The 559-nt window shown below is 48.7% G+C and overlaps 1 protein-coding gene across 1 annotated transcript; it reads right to left on the minus strand.

The window, feature by feature from the left end:
- Positions 1-80: 80 nt before the first annotated feature.
- On the minus strand, positions 81-442 carry LOC106100887 (spectrin beta chain-like). The gene has a single exon (XM_013279951.1). It carries the CDS (start codon positions 402-404, stop codon positions 96-98), a length of 309 nt encoding a protein of 102 aa, XP_013135405.1. The 5' UTR covers positions 405-442; the 3' UTR covers positions 81-95.
- Positions 443-559: the final 117 nt, after the last annotated feature.

Consider the following 559-nt stretch of genomic DNA (forward strand, 5'->3'; position numbering starts at 1 on the left):
TTTTGTGCATGTTCATTCGCAATTGAGCGACAATAAAGACGATTCATACGTCCTCAGAACAACTGCAAAGACCACGACTCAAGGGGCCTTCAGTCTTAACAGCTGCAGCTCAGAAATAGGTTTTTGTATCTATTTGACATTTCCCTAATTCTCTTAACTCCTAAGTGTGAATGTGTAAGGGCGTAGCGCGAGAGTAAGGACGTACTGAGCTGCAGGTTCTCCCAGCGCTCCTCCCAGCGGCGCAGCAGCGCGTTGCGCTGGTTGTTGAGCTGCTGCAGCTTGTCCTTGATGTCTGCGGAGGCGTAGTGCTGCGCGGCGAGCAGCTCGCGCCCCAGCGAGATGCAGGCCGCGAAGTTGTCCTCGCGCGTCTCGATCTCCGCCTTCAGCGACTGGTGGTTGTTCATCAGCAGCTCCACGCCGCTCACGTCTCTGTCACACAAACATGTCGACGGATGAAAGGCTATTTGTTTAAATGTATAAGAGAGCTATTTAAAGTTTTTATTTTTAGAAAAAATTTAGAGGACAATTCTAGTATTGATTGTAGTGTAGAGAATTTAAC

This window comes from Papilio polytes, unplaced genomic scaffold, assembly GCF_000836215.1.
Source record: "Papilio polytes unplaced genomic scaffold, Ppol_1.0 DF824035.1, whole genome shotgun sequence".
Taxonomy (NCBI): Eukaryota; Metazoa; Arthropoda; class Insecta; order Lepidoptera; family Papilionidae; genus Papilio; species Papilio polytes.